At 44.8% G+C, this 18,547-nt stretch overlaps 2 protein-coding genes across 3 annotated transcripts in view; one reads left to right on the forward strand and one right to left on the reverse strand.

Moving 5' to 3' along the window:
• The first annotated feature begins 115 nt into the window (after window positions 1-115).
• On the forward strand, window positions 116-16,005 carry srebf1 (sterol regulatory element binding transcription factor 1). The gene is made up of 19 exons (XM_049562413.1): window positions 116-523; window positions 3,849-4,445; window positions 5,918-6,093; window positions 6,259-6,396; window positions 6,496-6,714; window positions 6,834-6,948; window positions 7,202-7,359; window positions 7,494-7,710; window positions 7,796-7,980; window positions 8,075-8,336; window positions 8,620-8,786; window positions 9,160-9,328; window positions 9,449-9,557; window positions 9,790-9,899; window positions 11,114-11,246; window positions 11,392-11,557; window positions 12,684-12,899; window positions 13,536-13,647; window positions 14,251-16,005. Exons 1-19 carry the CDS (start codon window positions 418-420, stop codon window positions 14,469-14,471), a joined length of 3,576 nt encoding a protein of 1,191 aa, XP_049418370.1. The 5' UTR covers window positions 116-417; the 3' UTR covers window positions 14,472-16,005.
• LOC125880117 (retinoic acid-induced protein 1) overlaps window positions 15,653-18,547 on the reverse strand; it is a 71,949-nt gene continuing 69,054 nt past the window's right edge. For both annotated transcript variants that reach the window (XM_049562401.1, XM_049562400.1), the window contains one exon: window positions 15,653-18,447. In XM_049562401.1, coding sequence (XP_049418358.1) covers window positions 18,375-18,447 — 73 coding nt within the window. In that variant the 3' untranslated portion in view covers window positions 15,653-18,374. The remainder of the gene's footprint in view (window positions 18,448-18,547) is intronic.

Consider the following 18,547-nt stretch of genomic DNA (forward strand, 5'->3'; position numbering starts at 1 on the left):
ATTTTGACACATGCTCCACATGCTGTCACCCCTTGAGTCAAATAATCAAAACAACCCTGAGAAACAGGGGACGTGGGAATCCAGTAAAAAGCCAGTGATTGGCTGACGCGCCTGTCAATCACAGTCGTCTAGGTGGGTTCTTTCGGCTGCCGCCGTAAGCAGGTTAGTGCTGAATGAGCCTCAGTGTTTGGCTTGGTTTGACAAGTTTCCCCGGACGATCATGGGGCTCCGAGTGAGTAGTTAGTTGACACATCAATTAAAAAGTTACAGCTCACTTTGCGCGTATTTTTTCACGAAGACTCGGGGTGTGATGCGTTAGCAAATGTAGGGACGTGAGAAGTTTGCGATTTTTCCCCCCTCGGAGCGATTTCAACAGCTATTCAAGTCTACATCGGAAAGCCAGACACAAGAGTGAAGATGAACAGCCTGTCTTTTGACGATCCCTCGTTGGATAACCTGGATCCAACGCTGTCGCTTAATGACCCCAGCGATATTGACACGGCCCTCTTAAGCGACATTGATGGTAAGAAAATGCAACAGTGTTTGACCGTTAATCCAGTTTAATGTTTGCTAAAGAGCTAAACCAACAACACTGCTTGTAACTTAAAGCTAACGTTACCTCCTGCATGCCATGTGTGTTTAGTTTGACTTGCCTCCTGTGTTTAATATCTAAAAACCTAATCTATACCAACATACACCGCAAACCTCACCAGTGACCAACTTACAATGCTTCAGCTCACAGCGTAGCTTCCATCAGCCATCACTAGCTAGACTAGCTAATGCTAACCGTTTAGCTAGCTAGCAACAGTAACGTTATTCTTCATTCTTTCTTTATAATGGAGGCAAGCAGAGGTGATAATAGGCTGGCTTGTTCACAGTGTTGCTTCTTGCACTATCAGAACTCATTTCCATTCAGTAGGAGCGATAAATAATCGATTATTAGATCATTAAAGCAGGTTAGCTGTGCTATTAGGTGAGGCTAACGTGCTGCTAATGGTCGTGAGTGCGCCCCGCCCCCAGCCTGTTCCACAGACAGAGGTTACTGTCGTTCATTCCTCCTCATTGAGTTCACAGTGCCTCAATTGACCGACTTCTCACATCTTTTGTATATGTTTTTGTCAAGACATAAAATAACATTTTAACAATGTGCTCTGTTGACACCTTTCGGTTTTTCCTAATGTTTATTGTAAACGCGTGCTTGTTTGCATCTGCTGTAACGTTATTAACTTATAAAAACGTGTGCATTAATAAGGTTTGCTAAAAACTGGCGTTGTAATTTGAGGTTTTTTGTGTGTTATGGTCGCATTTCCATCACTCGTTTGATGTAATGTAGGGATGCAGAGCAAGGGAAGCATTTAATTAGACATATCAGTGGTGTAATATTCTCAGTTTCCCACAGAGGCTTTACACTAGTATCTTATATGTATTTTTATGATAATATTAGTGCAAAGCAACACTGTGAAAATTCTGGTTGGTATTGCATATTTCGGAGACGTGCTCGTCTTCTTCCCAAATTTTGACCGACAGTAACCCTCGGTGATGCTGCTCGATGGTAACCTCGCGCGGAGCCACAGACAGCGCTCCCTCTCTTTCCTGTCTTGGGCTGATCGGCATAGCAAGTCTCTGAGACGCGCTCTGATTGGTCAAGAGCGATCACCTCATACAAAACACTGGACTACAAATCCAGGGTGCTGCGTTTCACTGCAGACACAACATACACACACCGTGTCAGGGTTTTTTTGTTTTTTTTTTTGCATTATAATCCTGTTGAGCTTCATGAGGTCAAAATTAGAGGCTTGAACACGATTTGTCAATTTGGTATATTTCAGCAGAATATAACAGTGCATTGAAAGCACTGATATGTCTAATATGAATTTAAAAGCATTAATGCCACAGCAGTTTGTGTGGGAAAAATATAATTTGCATCTCACATGCTTAAAACATGATAATGGGGACGCTTGAGGCAATAGTTGAGAGACCATAATGTAGTAAGGTTGCAGCTGCAGGAATACTATAAATAGTCTGACGGCACATGGCTTGACTAACATTAATTCTAGATAGTATGGTATATGTGAACCTGTTGGTGTGTTTGTCTTGTTTGTCTTGTGTGCAAGGCTTTGCTGTGTTTATAGAATTGTTGTTGAAATTATCAACACATATCCATTCTTATTTTTGTTTTGAACTCACTTTTTATTCCAACTTCAGCATTTTATACAAGCTATATAATTTTTACATAGCTCACACATGGTAGTACATAGTACTTTGATTAAATGTACAAAGTTTTCAGCTGCCATAACATCAATCCCGGTGTAAGACAAGTACGGTGAAGTGTTCAAGTGCGATAAGATGTTCTTGAGATTCAGACTTGTGAGGAATAAGAAAGAAAACGTGATACCAATAATAATGATACATAAAAAATAATGTGTGTATGTGTACATACAAATATACCTGCTTGACCGCATATATACTCTTGAGTAAAAAGAGAAGAAATAAGGAGAGAAAAAAGAAAAAAATGTAAATAAAAAAATAGAGTGAACTGAAAAATATAGAAGTGAGAATAGAAGGGAAATATGGATTTTAGCTTTCCCCCACTGCATTAACAAACTCATTACAGGACTCCATGTCTTTATGAATTTGCAACCTAAATCCATATGTGATCCTTCCATCTCATACAGTTCCCATATTTTTTAATTCTGATGTTGTACGTTGGAGGTTCAGGATTCAACCATCTAACTGTGATACATTTAATTGCAGCCCCCAAGAGGATTTGTAATAGATACAATTTTGCCCTCCTCTCAAACCTTTCAGGGATTGCTCCGAGGAGAATCACCTCTGGATCTTTGGGGATATTTTGATGCAACACTGCTCTCAGGGCATCTAACACGTCCTTCTAAAAGTTGCTTAACTTGGGGCAGGACCAAAAATATTAAAGTGGTTTCCAGTGTGTGGGCCACATTTCCTTCAACACTTGTCTGAATCGGATGGGGCTCACTGAGCTGTTTAGCAAATCTGTTTTGGCAGTCATTTTCTGCAGTATCGATACACCAGTACCTACTGCGCTGTCTCACTCTCTTATTATTAATGTGTACTACAGTCATTCTGCAATTCTCTGGTATGAATCAAGAAAAAAAGTCATCATTGTCCCATTAAAGCCTTTTAATATGTATCTTATAATTAATTCAACCATTGTTTATTCAGGGAAGATTGACTGAGCATTAAGCTCTTTTACAGCAGTCCCCTGAGTTAACATTCAAATAGAAATATATCCAAAATGTATCCATTCAAATTCAATTTTGGTTCCTACTAAATCCTGGTTCTAAAACATTTCATATTTATTGATTATGAAAAGCAGCAAAAATGTGCTTCAGGCAAAAACTGCTTTTATTCTAGTAATTTCAAACTGCCCCGATAGTCTTTATCACAAATTAGACTATTCAGTATTCCCCGTTTGTGGAGAAAATGCTAAATAAAGAAGAATAGAAATATTCTCCTTTTTTCACCAGTTTGAATTATGAATGTTTTAGTCTTTATTTGCTTTTGAGTTTTATATTCTGACATTGGTTTTTGGGGGAAAATGATGCATTCTTATTGCACGCTGCAGTGAAAGCTTGGTTTGTATGTCCGTCTTACGTGAAGTTATTTGAACACAGTGATCATTTTTGTAGCTTTACTACTCTGTAGTAATTTTGAGTGCTGTTACACTATAAACAGTGTGCATGTGGGCTGGTGCATGATTTAGCAGTATAGATAGACAGAGCTGCAGATTTCTGGCGTTATCTTGGAAAGTTATATTTTTTCCTACTTGGTCAGTAGCAGTGACGATTTCCGTTCTTTCTCTTCCTCCTCAGACATGCTACAGCTCATCAGCAACCAGGACATGGAGTTTGGAGGACTGTTTGATAACCCTCCATACACAGCACCTCCTCCCAGCCAAGAGCATCCTGGTCTGACTCAGTCCATCACCTCATCTGCCCCTCCAACCGCCACTACCACACCTCCAACTCCACCCTCATCTTCCTCTTCCATCCTAAGCAGTAGCCCCCACCTGGATGCACTCCTGGGCCCTCCCATCACCCGTAGCTCATCCACCCCGGACAAGGCCTTCCAGCCTCCCACCTTCCAGCAGTCCCCCCTGGCCCAGGTGCCCAGCTCCACGCAGAGGCAGCAGCCGTCATCCCCACAGCAGGCTCAGAGCCTCAGACAGCCCCAGGTGGAGCAGCCCCAACCCATTCTCAGCCCGCCTGCCACGGCTCAGGCAGCGTCACCTCATGGCTCACCAGCACCGAACCCAGCTTTCAGCGCCACACCCCAGGCTCTCTTCACCTCGCCTGCGCCCCAGACTCCACCTCAGCCTCAGCCTCAGCCTCAGCCACAGCCGCAGACACAGCTTCAGGCTCAGCCCCAGCAGGTCCGGACCAACTACAGCAATCAGAACGGCTACACAGGTAAGCAGTCTCTGATGATGATGCCTAATAGAGATCTTTTTGAGTTCTTTAAACTAGTATTAATAGTTTTAGATGGATAACAATACTAGTCTCAGTTTAGTTAAAAGCAGAACTTCTTATACAAGTGTAGTTTGGAAACGCCACTGCACACCAAGATGTCTCTTCACACGTATTGCATTTACCAAGCTAGGACAGCAGGCTATTCAACCTCAGCTGATCTCGTATCCAAATCCTAATCTAATAGACTTTGCTCGGCAGCATGAAAGTCTGGGAGCTAAATGAAAATGCTTTGTCTGGGTGGCACCCATTGTATACGTACATATGGCATAGCTGCGTATCTGCCGCAGCCGCGTCCACTGAAAACGTTGACACCTGATTGTTGCAGGGGGTTTTTGTAGTGGGTGAAAAGTAATAAATTAAACACTGCTTCTGAATTGTCTCAGAGGCAATAAATCTTTATTGCTCCTTTAAAACTCCCTGACCCTGGTACTGACAGGTGATCTCAGCGTCTAGCCCAGTTGGAGCTGATAAGGAACATAAGGTGACACACTGAATGTTGCTATCACTCATGTCCAGTGAGATTGTGTGTCACCTATTGGCCTACAAACAAATAGATAATGGCTTGCACAGTGTCAGGTGTAGTAGAGTTCTGTCAGTAACCAACAATAAATAATGATGTGTTTAAACCAGTACAAATATCTAACATTTTCTCAGCTTCATCAGTCAATACCAGAATGTTTTTGTCTTAGTACAAATGCTGGTGTAGATATTATAAGCTCTAGTGTGAAGGATTTAGGAAGAAATATTGGCAGAAATGGAATATAATATAAAAAGTATGCTCTTTTAAATGTTGAATCACCTGAAATAAAGAATCGTTGTGTTTTCATTACCTCTAGAACAAGCAATTTATATCTACATAGGGAGCAGGTCCTTGTCTACAGAGTCTGCCATGTTGCACCATAGTGTTTCTACAGTAGCCCAGACAGGACAATATTTAAGTTACAATCTGCAGTCCTCACTGCTAGATGCCACTAAATCCCAGTCACTGCTCCTTTAAAATTAAAAGCTCGCACAAGTGTTCACAAACTGGCACATCACCCTAGTATAAAGAATACTAGACCTATTTGAAATTGCTTTTTAAAGCTGATATTGGCTGGTAACATGTACAGATGCAGTGTATTTGGTGGCCCATTATTTCTTCTTGTAACATTTTCAACTACAGACTTACTGTAGAGATTTGTTGTTTGAGTGCTGGAATGTGGTGCCACTCAAATTTCTGAAATGCCCAAATGATTAACAGTGTATAAAGAATACTGGGACATTTTTGTCATGCACCGTAGAACTAGATTTAAAAGTTAAATCAAGTGTGCAGTTGCTAAAAAGCAGGTGTAGGTTGCTGTCATGGATATTTCTTACAATTATACACGCTTGAGTTAAGGGCTGACAACATCTTTTGGACTCTAATTTTCCAGCTGGCAGTCCCAGCACTGTGAGCCAACCCACCACCATCCTGTCATCATCACCTCCAACTGTTCAGCCAGTCACCATCCAGGCTCAGCTCCAAGGGCTGACCACCACTACTCCTCTCCTGGCCACGTCGGCGAGCCCGCCGGTTCAAACCATCGCACCACATGTACAGCAAGTACCTGTAAGTGTTTTAGACTGGCATTGAATGAGCCTGAGTGGACTTAGTAAATCCTATAAAACCAAAAGCAGAGCTGGGTATCTTTACTGTACCTGTGTGTGTGTGTGTGTGTGTGTGTGTGTGTGTGTGTGTGTGTGTGTGTGTGTGTGTGTATGTGTGTGTTCTCAGGTGTTGCTGCAGCCCCAGTTCATCAAGGCTGATTCTCTGCTGCTGACCACTCTGAAGCACGACCCCTGTATTGTCACTACTATGGCCTCCCCCACATCGCTGGCCACCACCACCCCAGTACAGAGCACTTCACTGCAGGTAGGCACATCACATGCAAGTTGTTATTAAGAAAAGATCACTGTGCATTCTTCAGGTAACTGTCTTCCTTATTTTCTGCCACCTTATTTGCATCTTCAGGCTTTTATGGGCAGTGGCACCATCCTGACCACGGTGCCCGTCATGGTGGACACTGAGAAGCTGCCCATCAACCGCATCGCTATCACCGGCAAGCCAGCAGGCCAGCCGCACAAGGGCGAGAAGCGCACGGCTCACAATGCCATCGAGAAGCGCTACCGCTCCTCTATTAATGATAAGATCATTGAGCTCAAAGATCTGGTGGCTGGCACTGAGGCCAAGGTAGGGAAGAGTATCATTTAATTTTATTGCAGTCTCTCCATGTTAAAGAAAAATCTGGCAATCAGCAACATTGACAAGAGGAGCCTCATCTTATATGATTTGTTTGCACTTTCTCATAGCTCAACAAGTCTGCAGTGCTGAGGAAAGCCATCGACTACATCCGTTACCTGCAGCAGTCCAACCAGAAACTCAAGCAGGAGAACATGGCTTATAAAATGGCAGCCCAGAAAAACAGTACGTGCTTAAAATCTCTCTCTCTGCTTTATTCCATAACGGCTCCACTGCAGTTTATTTCAGCTCCTTGAAAATAAATCATTCAGTTGACCTTTTTTGTGATGAGGTCTATTGATAGCTACTGTTATCCCGAAAGTGAAATTGGTCGTCTGTAGCCTCTGAGTAAGTGGAATTGAAAGTTGAGGATGTCTTTACTTTTGTTCCACTGATTGACCCTCTAACTGCCCATCTTTCCTTTTACTCTTTTGTCCAGAGTCTCTCAAGGACCTGGTTGCCATGGAGGTGGACGGACCAGCTGATGTGAAGAACGAGCTGCCCACCCCGCCAGCCTCTGACGTGGGCTCCCCCACCTCTTTCTCACACTGTGGCAGTGACTCAGAGCCTGACAGTCCCATGGGGGAAGACACTAAGGTATGTAACCCATCAAGATGCATACAGTATAGTAGATAGTCAACAGGTTAAATCCTCAAGCAGTCACTGCTGTATTTCGTCTATGTCTACACTTTTGTCTCATAAATCTCTCTGGTCTCTGTTCTGCTCATCAGCCGAGCGTGGGCGTGTTAGACAGATCAGCAGCAGGAGGCAGCGCTGGCGGTATGTTGGACCGTTCCCGCATGGCGTTGTGCGCCTTCACCTTCCTCTTCCTTTCCCTCAACCCACTGGCCGCCCTGCTCTGCTCATCCAGCAGCAGCTCGGCTGGAAGCGCAGCCGCCACTGCCACCCATCATGCAGGAAGAACCATGCTGGGTGTGGAGATCGCAGGTAAAATGAGCTGTTTTGAGATCATGTAAGGCGCTGATTTCAAAATGATGACTCCAAAATATTAAATGAAATGTGCTCTCTGTAGCGGACTCATGGGGTTGGATGGACTGGATGCTGCCGACTATACTGGTGTGGCTGCTCAACGGTATTCTGGTGTCAGGGGTTCTGATCCGACTGTTAGTGTACGGAGAGCCTGTTACCAGACCACACTCTGGATCGTCTGTCTTGTTCTGGAGGCACCGCAAGCAGGCTGACCTGGACCTCGCTAGAGTATGTTTTTTTGTTTACTCAATACAAACAAATCCAAATTAAATATTATTATCTGTTGTTCCTCATCATCACTGATCTCTTTCACCCTCTCCAGGGAGATTTCGCCCAGGCCAGTCAGAACCTGTGGACCTGTCTAAAGGCTCTTGGTCGTCCCTTACCCATCTCCCAGTTGGACCTGGCATGCGCCGCACTCTGGTCCCTGCTAAGATTCTGTCTGCAGCGCGTCTGGGTGGGCCGCTGGCTGGCTGCCAGGGCTGGAGGGCTACGATCTGACCGCCCCCTGAAGGAAGACGCCTGTAAAAGCAGCCGGGACGCCGCTCTGGTTTACCACCGCCTGCACCAGCTTCACATGACAGGTTAGTTGGTGGGAAAAACCCTGTTTTTAAATTAAATCAGTGTGGGAGACTGAACACTGTAGGGTGGCTCATTGAAGTGACAGCATCTCAGGTGATTAAAGAGCAGCCCCCCCTTTTTTTTTTGCTGGAAGAGTCGGCTTATGCTGATTCAGTGCCAATAACAGGTTTATTGACTGTTGCAGAACCTTTTTAGGATTATTGCATCGCTGTTATTCTTTGCAAAATAGTGTGATTAAAGAATATACACATGTAACTGTTTCTTGTCTTATATATGTGCACACAGGTAAGCTGAACGGTAGCCACCTGTCAGCGGTGCACATGGCTCTGAGTGCGGTGAACCTGGCAGAGTGCGCTGGCTCCTGTCTGCCTGTAGCCAGTCTGGCTGAGGTCTACGTCTCAGCAGCTCTACGGGTCAAAGCCAGCCTGCCAAGGATCCTGCATTTTACCTCAGTAAGTACCCTTAGTCTGCACATGTACAGTCTCGCTCAGTCATTAATGTTGCACAAATTTAATATTTTATGCAGATGTTTTTGCTTGGATGCCATCAGAAAGAAGCACTTGCACTAGGGCCGTAAGGGTCATCTATTCTTGCCGAACCGTCACAATACGGGGGTCACGGTTCAGTGCAACAATGCCTGTTTGTATTTTCAGTACCATATTATTGGAGATGCTTTTCAGGTTTTGTTGTGACCTGTTTGCTTTTAGGAAGTGTTAATTCAGTTTCAGACTTGCTGAAACATCAGTAGTAACCTATAAGCTGTGCAAGTCTGTCGACATTCAATTGAAGAACTTAACTGACTACTTTGTTTTTCTATTCTGATAGCGTGTGTTCCTGAGCAGCGCCCGCCAGGCGTGCCTGTCATCCAGTGGCAGTGTGCCTCCAGCTATGCAGTGGTTGTGTCACCCACTCGGTCACCGCTTCTTTGTGGATGGGGACTGGGCTATTCGCAGCACTCCTAAAGAAAGCATCTACAGCCAGGCTGGCAATACTGGTCAGTGCGGATAAAACGTAGTACACAATTTGTCACATAAGGCCTAAACTCCTGTTTTGCGTCGTGTGCACACTCAGGCAGTGTATTTGTCATGTTAATGGTGTGTTGGTTCTCTTACAGTGGATCCTCTGGCTCAGGTGACTCAGGCGTTCAGGGAACACCTCCTGGAGAAAGCGCTGTACTGTGTTGCCCAGCCACATGAAGGGAAAAGCTCAAACCAGGGCGAGGGGTGAGGAAACTAAACACACTTCCAAATACCAGTTTTTGATCCCTGTTCACCTCACTGAAATTTGTGTACCACTTTGATAGTATTTATGAGAACTTCATAGTTGATTTACTGTTTGACAGTAAGCAATAAGGACAACATAATGGGCTATTAAAAAAATAAACTGGTAATAATATATTTTAAATTGTCATATGTTCACGTGGCGGCAAATTAACCAGTGCGTGTCTCTGCACAGGGAGTATGCTGATGCCCTGGAGTACCTCCAGCTGTTGATCAGTGCTTCAGATGCGGCTGGTGCCACCTCCCAGTCTTTTGCTATTGGCTCCAACATGGCCACTGTGACTGGTAAGTCAACAACAACGCCGTCAACAACAACGGCGTCAACAACGCATTAATTTGTCTGGGAAGATGGAAACCGATTACTGTAAAGCAGAGTCCTGTAATGGGTCAAGTACCTGCCGGGTAACTCGCAACAAAACCCACTTGTGTCTCTTTGCATTCGTTGGTAATCACGGGTCGGGTCATGGGACTTCTGATAACAGGTTGGGGAAGGTGTAAATTTAGATTAGAGATAATTACGGGTAATGGGTCAGTTTTGGTACTGAGCTTTGCAGGTGCAGGTGTGCAAAAGTGGACTGGACATACATTATATCTTGAAAGCTCTGAAAAACCAAAGCACGTTTTTAGAGTTTAACATCCAAACACTTTAGTGGCAGCTAATGACAGCAGTTTTTGACTCTCAGCCCAAAGACAGCTTGTAGAACTTTGGCAACCAAACACTCACCGCCCGAAACCACTTCTGTTGCTTGAGTACATCGACAAATCCAAGTGTAGATTCGGGGCTCCTTACTTCATTACTACTTATCTTCCCCGAGAGAATTGCATTTGCTTGTCCCGCATCTTTCAGTCACCTGCCCCGACGGTTCGATTTCCTTAATGTGCTCGCGAAGTAAGAAGCGGTGAGATAAAGTTCATTTTTACACTATTGAGATTGAGTAGCGTGATTTCCTCGGGGTTGACTTCCGCCCTCCCACCGCTTCCCTTTGTCCTCGCTGATCACAGATCTGAGCGAAAGGGGGCTAGGTGAACGGGAGGCATCCTCTAGATTGCTTCATCTATCTTCAGCGCTGTCAAATCGGTGATCACCTTGGGAGGACGGAGGGGAGGGGAGCCTGTGCAGGGATTTTAATAGGAGACTTTTCTTGGCAGAGCCGCAGGTTGCTCATAGTGTTGGAAGTCAGTGTGTGTGTATGTGTGTGTAAGTGTGTTGCCCAATGTTAAATGGAGTAGTTTTCCCTCATGAGGGAGTCGTCAAAATGGCTGCTTTCTCTCAGCATGTTGTGACTATGCCAGAGGGTAGAAACAGATTGATTCAGAGGTCAAATTACAGACAGCAGCTGTCTGTGTGTATTCGAGTGCATGTGTGTGTGTGTGCGCGCACTCTAATGCATGTTAAGTGTGAATGTGGGCAGCGGGGGATTCAAATATTTGCTTGTTTGTTTGTTTGTTTGTTTGTCCACGGGTGTCTCGCCTTTGACTGTTGTTGTTCCAACTTCCAGGCTGTGACCCCCACTCCAAGTGGTGGTCCTCAGTTGCTGTGGTGATCATCAACTGGCTCCAAGGAGACGACACCGCGGCAGAGAGACTATATCCAACTGTTGAGCACCTGCCCCGCAGCCTGCAGAACGCAGAGTAAGTTGGAACGTACACACAAACACACACTAGAGCCTCCGCAGCCTGGCCCGAGAGTGTGTTGCGTAACTTTTGTCTGCGGACACACACATTTCCACTTCTTGAACCTGTGTCCTCTGTCTCTTTTCCCCCCTCGCTCTGTCAGGAGTCTTCTGCCCAAGGCATGTCTGAACACATTCAGAGCGGTGCGGGCGCTGCTGTCCAAGCCGGAAAACTGCCAGCTGAGTCTGAGCTACAGCGACAAGGCCAGCGCCCTGCTTCGAGACAGCCTCAACCTAGGACCACACTGCCACAGCTCCAGTTTAGACAAGGTATACGCACACACATAGGCACAAGCACTTGCAGATTTGCGTGCGTTAAAGTCAAGTTTTGTGAGGGCAACAGCATTAGAAATATATATAAAAAATTAGTACATACAAATGCACACAGTGACAGATGTGTCCACACATGCGCGTGTATAAAATTGTAAACAGAGAAAATTGCCCACACATAATCACTTCAGTACACACACACACATACACACACACACTTTACCACAGACTGCAAATCCCCCTGTAGCGTCTCCTCCCTGTGATACGGCGGTGTCCTACCCTCTGGCGTTCAGCAGATGGTGATGCTGGTGGATAGGTAGCTCAGTGTGTGCATGTGTACGGCCAGAGCTGTGGTGCATTGTAGTTGCATTGCATGTGTGTCTCAGCGGAGTGCAATGTACCTGCAGTGCAACACAGAGCTGGGCCACTAACAGAAGAACACGCACACGTAGTGAGGTGGGGGGTGGGGGGGTGAAAGCTCTGTTTATTATTTATCTGGTGATCGTTCAGAGTAGGTAATGTTTGTTTTTTTTAATGCAAATAATGACACATTTTATTGTGAACTAGAGCTGCTGTGGTGAAAGGAAGTGTCTCAGCAGTGCTATTGGTGGTATTACTGCCATTTTTTTTTCTTTTTAAAATTACTTTATCTCTCTAAATTAAATGCTTTGCAAATTAGTGTTATTGTTAGGCTATTTTTAGGTATGTTGTTGCTTTTTTAAACAACAAAAATGACAGTTTTAAAACAAATGAAAAACATGCTTATTGATAAATGCCGAACACAAAGGAAATGAGGTGCAAAAAAGGGGTGGCACACTTTTTTTCAGCTGAGATGCTTTGGTTGTGTCTGGTTGCTATGGTGAAGGAATTTCCGGGGAAGTCAAAATTTCGGCACAAGGTGGAGTATCTGTTTGCGTTGGATGAAGGGAAGGCTGATGCACGCAGGGAGAGACGATGAACCCACCAGTCTGTGCAGGTTCAGTATTAGAGTGCTTTTCAGCCCTCTAAACGGTCTCAGAGAGGTGACTCAGCATTATTTTGGCATATGTTAACACTCCAAGAGAACTCCAACCCCTGTATCCTGATCCAGAACATGTATCCTGATCTCGTCCATTTCTCTCTCTAGGTTATCCAGTTGCTCTTGTGCGATCTTCTGTTGGTGATGAGGACTAATGTGTGGCGCCTGCAGCAGCAGGGGGCGGGTCCTGCGGGGTCAGGGACGACTGGTACCAGCGGCCCCGCGGGGGTCCACCAGGCCTCCCCACCGGAGCTCCAAGGCTTTCAGCAAGATCTCAGCTCCCTACGCAAGCTGGCACACAGCTTCAGGCCTGCAATGCGGAGGGTACGTACAACAGTCTTAGTCACTACGTTTTAGTCACTAGCATGCTAGTGCTTGGTTAGACTCACAGCGAGGGAGCAGTTTGGGGGATTCATTGTCTTGCTGACATGCAGGTGAACTTTCATTTCATCTAGACTGTTCTAACCTGATTTCCTCTCAGTCTCACACACACGCAGACACAACATGATTGGCAGACACTCAGGGAATTCTTAAAACAAGATGAACACACCTGCGCAGCGCCGGCACATAAAACCATGATTCATCAGAATGTGCCTTAAAATCCTCATAAGCCGACGAGTGGAAGATCAACACACACAGGCATCACGACAGATTCTTCCATGCTGCACGTACCTGCCATGATGACAACACATATACATCCAAATTTGTCCTGTGCACATATTTGCAGGCAGTCCACGGTACAATTCTCTGTGGAAATTAGCTGGGAGGTGTTGCAACGCACACACACACACACACACACACACACACACACACACACACACACACACACACCCCCGAGGCGAGTGTTTAGCAGCGTTGTTCACAAGGCTTCAAAGTCTCTCTGAGGTAGAGCTGAGCATTCTGTATGAGTCATCATCCCTCCACCTCCTCCTCATTACTCTTCCCTCCGTCTCTCTCCAGTTGTTCCTTCATGAAGCTACAGCCAGGCTGATGGCGGGGGCCAGTCCCACCCGCACACATCAGCTCCTGGATCGCTCGCTGCGACGCAGGGCAACGCCCGGAGCCAAGACAGGTGTGTGTGGATGTAGTTTTGTTGGGTTTTATTTTTTCATCAGCTCCGCACGAGTAATTCTGTCTGCAGGTGGAATTGTTTTTTGAGCTTTTTTGCTGCTTTTGATATTTAGATTTTTGTGTGTGTGTAATTGCTGTATCTGCTGTTCACGCATTGCCTGTTCAACCTCATGAATGTGGCAACATCATTTGTGACTGATAAGATGAGTCCAGGCTCTCAGTGTCTGTTTATTGTGCTGTTTTAGGTAACACCTTGTTTTTAAGAGTTAAATTTGTACCAAGCTGCAGTTCGGTTGCACTAAAGCAGATTTAAAACCTACTAATAAACTTCAACTGTAGATGCTGCCGTTCGCTAAGCATCAGTTTGTAGGTTTGTGTCTTCTGCCAACTTTTAAATAAAACTTGTAGAGAGCTGAGAGACACTGAATGGCCGTAATCAGTTGCACTTATCTCAACATCTCCTTTGCCCAATTGTCCACGACACTAAATCCCATCAGTAATTAAACAATAAGCAGCTGCAGTCTGCCATTGGTGGCTGATGACATCAAAAATCTCACCCGAAAACACCGCGGTAACAACATCCTTTGTGTCTTTCTGTGTGCAGAGGAGTGCGAGACGCGGCCAGGCCAGCGGGAGCAGGCTGAGGCAGTGATGCTGGCGTGCCGCTACCTTCCCCCCTCCTTTCTGTCGGCTCCTGGCCAAAGGGTGGGCATGCTGGCGGACGCGGCTCGCACCCTGGAGAAGCTGGGAGACAAGAGGACCCTCCACGACTGCCAGCAAATGATCATCAAGCTGGGCAGCGGCACCACCGTCACCAACAGCTAGAGAGACGGGAGGGGCTGAGGGACATGCATGGACACTGTATATAGAAACATCTCTAAAATACACAAACAGATGGGAAAAGAAACCCCCGCAGACACAACAACCACACGGCCTCTGGCATTTTGGCGTGCAGCTATTGAACAGATTTATTAAACTCTACAGATTCATATCAAAGTGACAGGATTTTTCTTCATGGACTGTCCCTCCCACCACCTCAACCCCCCCATCAGGAAGCACTTGTAGAGTTCGCACTCTTGTTGCTATGGATTATTACCATAATAAAGGAGGCATTTTTTTTCCTCAGTTACCGAGCTGAATCCCCTCGTGAGATTGCAGTGCCGCAGTTTGACCACAGAGAGGAGCCATCACGTCCTCTTAGTGGACGATTCAGTGTGAATGATGTGAGTGTGTGTGAAGCATGACAGAGATATTTGCCCTGCACTTGTTCAGTATAGTCCCACCCCCGATCTTTTTGACAGAGATGCACCTTCTGCAAGCCAGGAGTACCCAGTGGGTTGGAGTGCCTGATTGGCTGCAGAGTGAGGTGTCTCGTGTTCGTGGGAGGAAGAGGACCAAACTCAGATTGGTCTGACCGTGGGCTCGTTCGGTGGGAAGCCACTCTGCAGGTTCAAATAGTGTTAAAGTCGAATCACGTTTTTACTGTTGATAATCTGAGGAGAGGTGACCCGCTCTACGAGCTCCGTGTCTATCTGCACTAGCCCTGCGAGGCTTATTTCAATGAGATAGTAAACATGGCTTTATGAAGTTATTTTCATAGGTCATTTCTTGTTTTGCTGTGTACATATTTTAAAATGTATTTATAATCTGAACTTTGATTAAGCAGTATTTTGCATAAGCAGAGTGATAAATGCTTATTTTCTTCCCCTGAAACCTGTTTTTATCTGGTAGCTTTTGACCGGGGCCCAAATAATGTAGTTACTGTACTGTGTTGCCATGCCGACGGCCGTCAAAATGTAGACGGTATCAAGTTATTTGCGTCACGTCGTCTGACTCGATTGACCTTTTGCACTGTTGCACACGTATGCAACTATGATATGAAAATTGGCAGCGCCCAATTCTGGCATCACCAACAGACAGCTGAAACTCTCAACGTGAACCTTGGGCACTTTTGCAACAAGTTACATAACGACAGACAATTTCAAAATCATTTTTTTTCCAAAGAGGGCCTGTAGAGAATCTCCTGGTTTTCCTTTGTAGCTCCATTATGAAGAGCAACGCATGCTCTTTCAGTTATTGTAGTTTCATGCTCCTAGAGAACCACCATTTCTTGATTTTTAAAGACTGTAAAAAAAGAAAAAAGACTTTGGCATGTGTGTTTGTCCCAGGACCAGTATGTTTTTTTTATAGTGCGTCTCTAATGTGAAAGACTGAAAGACGTTAGATTGAGATGAATGAGTCGCAGCCATGTCTAAAGGTTTTATTCATGTGTTCTTTCACTGACATCTTTTCATCTCTTCCGTGTTCTTTGGTTTCATCCTTTTATGATGTAAATATTAAAGCCTTTTGTAAAGAAGAATACAGTGTTTACTGTCGTGCTTTCTGTTTTCAAAGGTGCAGTGTGTAAGATTTGGCGGGATTTAGTAGCATTTAGGAGAGGATTGCAGATTTCAACCAGCCGAAACTTCCTCTGACTAGAATTCTTACTTGTTGACACAGGATAAAACAGTTCAACATTGCAAATCAGCATTTGTAGCCCAGCTCCTGAGCATTTGTGCTCACCTTTTTTCTCTAGTAACTTGAGATCCAGATGTTCAAGAGGTTTTTACCAGGAGCTGAATCATCCACAGAGGTCTCTTCCTCTCCAAATTCAAACTGGTCATGGAGGTGCGAAAGGCCCTATCTAGAGCCAGTGTTTGGTTTGACTGCTCTGGGCTACTGTAGAAACATGGCCGTACAACATGGCAATCTCCTTAACACGAGGACCCACTCCCTACATTAATATAAACTGCTCATTCTAAGGCAGGTAAACACAATGATTCTTATTTTCAGGTGATTATACGCTAAAGAAAACACTTACATATATCCCCCTAAATCCCACACACTGGACCTTTAATATCAGAAGAGACACTTTGAAATATGGCTGTAATGATGGGATGTGTTAAAATGACTGTGATAATGTAAGATTTCACTTTTTTGACTCACCGTGGTTACTTTTACTCGGCTAGCACACAAGATATGCTAATCCAGATGTGTCTTCAGTGTGTCAGTGCGCGTTCAGTAAAGACAAAAAGAGCAGGCGTTGGTCATAGCAGCATTGAAAGGTGCTGGTATATTTGACATTGGCGTTACAAAAAACATTTCAAACAAAGTGATGCTGTGTCATCGATTCCAAACAAATAGACATGAAAATCAATAAAACGGCATGCTCCAACTTATGACAAGTGACATTCCCAAAAAAGGTCCTTATTTTTTTTTTCATCAATGGATTCTTTTAATAACATTTTATAAGCAATAACATATTCCATTTTATAGAAAATAAACATCTCTAGGAAATACTATACACAATTATATTAGTACATCACATCTTACATTTAAACAGCATCAAATACTTATATACACCATTAAATAATGAGCTTCATAAAAGAGAATGTTTGGTGTGGAGTTTTTGCACTTTCTTTTATGCTCTAATACTTAAATATGTCTCCTTTTGATATGACCAGTACTTAAACCGACACCCCGTGCAGGGCGCTGTTACATAGCATGGAAGAGTGAAAGAGGCTACATTTGAGATACACAGACAGGTGTGTTATGAGATCTGAATGTTTATCTTTCCACGCTGCTGTGGGAGGTGAAATAATCATACATAATGGCAATGTTGAACAGTAATACTTCTGAACTGTACATAGATATGAAGTGAGATGACCTGACTCCCGGTTGGACCCTTGGAGCCCTGATCTGCAACCTGTCGAGTGATGATGGCGTCTACTGTACATACTGAATGTGCACACAGGTGAGATTGATTTTTTTTTTCTTCCTTTTTTTAAATTTCTGAATAACACAAAGCCTGACATATACCAAGGGTGACGCAATGATGTCGTATAGTCATAATGCACATCAAAATACATCTCCGAAGATAAGAGCATTATAGTAAAATACTGCGTCCGTTTTTTTTCTTAACTCTTCGATATCAGAATATTTAGAACCTGTAAAGCACGTCATCATGTACAGTTTCCTTTTTTGTTTCGTTTTGTCTCTTGTTTTTAAACACAAACACGCACATTGAGATAGTACATCCAGTGGTTGGCTGCTGCTTTTCTGATGCAATGACATCTTGGATTGGAGATGAACTTCTTCGCTCACACAGACACGTAATAACACACAAACACACTGATGATGTGGCTGTAGAATGACAATGTGATTATCACACATACGCGCGCACAGACACACACTCACGCACGCGCACCTCTTGGCCCACAGACAAGGTGGCCAGAGGGATGTTCCTGTCCAATCAGTGTCCGCCAGGTGTCTGAATATGATAGCAACCCATCCGAAGGCAGAACACACACACACACACACACACACACACACACACACACACACACACACACACATTCCTCGCTCTGCATTTCAAACAGCCCCCCTGTGCACTGGGCTCTAGGCACACAGTCTCTAAAGCGCAGTCTATCCTCCTGTTAAACAGTGCCGCTGCCTTCTGCCTTCCAGTGAGGGGCTCAGTTGAGAAAACACATTTCCAGGCCGGGTTCAGGGAGCAGCTATTCTCTGCGGCGCCATCCTCCAGGGTTTGTATTGCTCCTAGCTCCGGCTCAGCGCAGCCTTTTACCCTCCCCCAGCCCCACTGGCTGATGTGCCTGTCCGTCATCAGTCATCACCGTGTTTTTTTTAGGGTATAGGTGGCTGTTGGACAGCATCTTTGTTTGCCTTGCTTTATAGGTGATGCTTTCCTGGCTGAGAGGTGGTGTTGGTGGTGGAGGTGATGAACTGGAATATCTTACAGGTCCTGTCGAAGAAGGGAAAAGAGACCGACATGAATTCAAGTCACAAACACATGTAGAGGATGAAGAGTATGAGCTGCGCCAGAGGGCATGGGTGTAGATTTC

The sequence above is a fragment of the Epinephelus fuscoguttatus genome, linkage group LG19 (assembly GCF_011397635.1).
Source record: "Epinephelus fuscoguttatus linkage group LG19, E.fuscoguttatus.final_Chr_v1".
NCBI classification, from domain to species: Eukaryota; Metazoa; Chordata; class Actinopteri; order Perciformes; family Serranidae; genus Epinephelus; species Epinephelus fuscoguttatus.